Here is a 3614-nt window from a genome sequence, read left to right as displayed (position 1 = left end):
ACTGGATAGCTGGCCAATCAGAGCACACCTCGCTTTTCAGACCGATGAGCTTTGTAAAAATCGACGCATTTCAGAAAGACGGGGCATAGAGGAGAAACAATAATGTACAGTATGTGGAAAATAATGTGTTTTTAACCTTAAACCACATAAACACATTTCATTACACCAAATACACAAAATAATGTTCTTTTTAGCAACATCATATGACCCCTTTAAGTGTAATTTTTTTAAAATATTTTGTGTATCAGCTTTATTTCAACAAAAATGATTTAATAGTTTTAGTTAACAATAGCAACGCTAATTCGTTTCAGTCTCGTACATATAATCTCCATATTGAGCAGTGCTGTGTATGTTTGTTACCCAGGTGTACCTGCAGATCACATATGTGGAGCCCTTCTTCGACACTTACGAGCTGAAGGAGCGCATCACTTACTTTGACAAGAACTATAACCTGCGCACGTTCATGTACTGTACACCGTTCACGCTGGACGGTCGGGCCCATGGCGACTTGCATGAGCAGTACAAACGCAAGGCCATCCTCACCACCTCCCACGCCTTCCCCTACATCAAGACCCGCGTCAACGTCATCCACAAAGAGGAGGTGTGGGCCGCTTTACTTTTGGAGGTTCCTAAATTGCCTCAAGACCAATTTTTTAAATGTTTCCTCCTCCGTACAGATCATTCTGATGCCGATGGAGGTGGCGATTGAGGATATGCAGAAGAAAACACAGGAGCTGGCCTTCGCGACCCATCAGGACCCCGCTGACTCAAAGATGCTCCAGATGGTGCTTCAGGGTTGTGTTGGCACCACTGTTAATCAGGTAACATTTTATATCGAATGGGTTTTCTCCAGTATGTCGGTTTGTTTGTGGATATGAACCTGTTCATGTTGTCACAAAGGGTCCGCTGGAGGTGGCTCAGGTCTTCCTGTCTGAAATTCCTGAGGACTCCAAACTCTTCCGGCATCACAATAAACTGCGCCTCTGCTTCAAGGACTTTACTAAAAGGTGAAGTGACTTTTGTGCACACAGTCTTGCACACAAGCATGCTCACTTTTTGAGTTGAAAACGTTAGGTTGTGATTCATTTATTTAGTTTTTTCATTGATTAAAAAGCCTACCAATGCAACTGCATCAATTTTTAGGATTTAAAATTACTAACCAACAAATGTGATTTAAAGTAGAAGTCTTGAGGCAGTACCAACATTTGATATGTGGATCTTGGAGAAATCACGGAAAAAAATTTGCATTTGGAAAGGATTTGTTTTAGTAAGGAAAGGAAAGAGCATGTTTTGTTTTTTTTGAGCATGTAGGAGTCACTTGTTAATTTGATGGGCAAATCTGCAGATTGAGTTGGTGCGTCACAGTTGCTGTAATGTTTTTGCTCAGATCTCTTCTTTTGTCATCATTGTTTGCTTTTTTGTTTTAGTTTGTTTGTGTGTTTATTGTCCCTGTTATGTTATGGTAAGCTAGGTGCTGATGCGACCATCATAATGACAACAGCCAATCACATTACATTTCTGGTGTTGCATAAACATGAATGGCTAGCATCTGCTAGGGTATTTGCATAAGACGATCTGATTGGCTGATGCCTGTGTTGGTGCTTGAAAAGTTGAAAAGCTGAAGGGGGGGGGGTAAGAGTAGGATATTTAAAAATAAATAAATTATTTTAAATAAGGCAGCAGTTTTACAAATTGTCATTTTCTAGGTATTTTTAGTAAGTATTGCATGGAGCAATAAATGTCTTTTACTGCTTAAGATATATATTAAGAAGAAGTATTTTGAGATTTGTTAAAGCATTTACTGAATCAAGTTCAAACAGTCCAGTATATCAAGTTCAATTGAATCATTCTGAATTTAGAACATTTGCAGTTGAATCAAGTGAAAAAGCAGTGAATCACCAATCAAACTGATTTGCTGTCAACCCCAAGTCTTATGTGGCCTCCTCGGTTTGGATCTTTATGGTCCTAAACATGGCCGCAGTCTATTTCCAACATGCTAAAGCTGCCAATTACCTAAACCACAGATCAGCATGGTATCTTCCCATGGCTAAGAACCAAGTGAACAAGTGATTGAAGGTTTGAAATGAATCCTCCAGTTAAAGCAGCATTTTCTGTTTCGCAGTTCATTAAAATGGACACTTTTTTTTGGACTGACAGTCCTGGGTCTCTTAACCTACTGACTGCAGTGTTCTTGACTCAGGTGTGAGGATGCTCTGAGGAAGAACAAGTCTCTGATTGGTCCAGATCAGAAGGAGTATCATCGAGAGCTGGAGCGGAACTACACTAAACTGAGAGAAGCTCTGTTTCCTCTCATCAACCGGAAAATCCCTCAACTCTACAGACCACTGCCTCTGCCAACCACACTAACACAGAGGTAACATCACACAGAGTTTATCTGAAAACAATCATACCACAACAACAGAGCAGGCCATAGCAGCCTGGTTACTTGTAATCTAAACCCATCAAACTCATGAAACATCTGTGCATTCTGACTCCTGCAAGTTGTTTAGCAGCCAGTCACCATTTTTTTGAGTATAACATGCACGACACACTAATATAGTGTTACGTCTACATTCAATAAATAAGTATTAAGAGGTATAATAAATTAAATACATTTATCATAAATATTAATATTTCTAATTTAAAAATGTTAATATTACATTATTATTAATTATCAAATTATTCATAAAATAGTCAATTATTACCGTTATAAATATTTCCAATTATCTAATTATTAAAACATTGTTTATTCTTATTCATATTATATTATTAATATTATTACTGTTACTTAGGGCCCTATGATTTCCGCCATGCAGAAAACGCAGAATGCAGTCATAAAAATGGAACTTACTGTATAACACGGAAAGTCACTGAATTTGCCAAATTTTGGATAAACAAATCAAAAGTAGGTTACTACACTCGAATTAAAAATTTTAATTAACATTTTTTTTAATTATTATTAAAACAATATTTTTAAGGAATATTTACCAGAAAAATTATTTACCAGAATTTATTTACCAGAAAAATGTAAATACACAACACAGTATTTCTGAAAAATTTAATAAAATAATAATAAATATTTTTTTTATAAAATCAATTACTTGGATATACTTTTGGTTATTCAAATTTTATGAAACCATTAAAATGGAAGACAGAAAATTAATGGAAAACACAGAATTTGGTCAAAATAAAACTGAATTTGAGAAAAGAAATATTTCATAGGGCCTTAATGTAAGTTTTTACATACAAACTTTTCATAAATTGCTGTTAAATTGTGTACGTTTCATGACTTTATTAATTAATTAGACATGCTTTTTGATTAATAAAATGTCATTTAATCATTAAAACAGAGTCTAGAAAAATTTAAATGGAAAAAAACAGAATCCAGAAAAAAATAAAATGGATTTCATAGGGCCCTACTAATACTGTCGTTGTTAATATTATTATTAATACTAATAGAAAATAATATATTGTATAATTAATACAATTAAAAAAGCAGTTTTGAAGGTGTCTTTTCACTTTTTGTTTAAACAATGCATGTTCTAATATACAGTTGCATCTGTATTCAGTAAATAAATACTACTAATGTGTATAATAAATCTAATAATTAAATG

At 34.7% G+C, this 3614-nt stretch overlaps 1 protein-coding gene across 1 annotated transcript in view; it reads left to right on the top strand.

Moving 5' to 3' along the window:
* LOC107703354 (dedicator of cytokinesis protein 7-like) overlaps window positions 1–2503 on the top strand; it is a 76603-nt gene extending 74100 nt beyond the window's left edge. The window contains exons 47-50 of the mRNA XM_016505946.1: window positions 365–601; window positions 678–821; window positions 901–1007; window positions 2201–2503. Of these exons, the coding sequence (XP_016361432.1) occupies window positions 365–601; window positions 678–821; window positions 901–1007; window positions 2201–2378 (666 nt within the window). The 3' untranslated portion in view covers window positions 2379–2503. The remainder of the gene's footprint in view (window positions 1–364; window positions 602–677; window positions 822–900; window positions 1008–2200) is intronic.
* Window positions 2504–3614: the final 1111 nt, after the last annotated feature.

Source organism: Sinocyclocheilus anshuiensis, unplaced genomic scaffold, assembly GCF_001515605.1.
Source record: "Sinocyclocheilus anshuiensis isolate Anshui unplaced genomic scaffold, SAMN03320099.WGS_v1.1 scaffold58, whole genome shotgun sequence".
NCBI lineage: Eukaryota > Metazoa > Chordata > Actinopteri > Cypriniformes > Cyprinidae > Sinocyclocheilus > Sinocyclocheilus anshuiensis.
The sequence above is the reverse complement of the archived record's forward strand: the minus strand, read 5'-3'. Positions and strand labels throughout refer to the sequence as shown.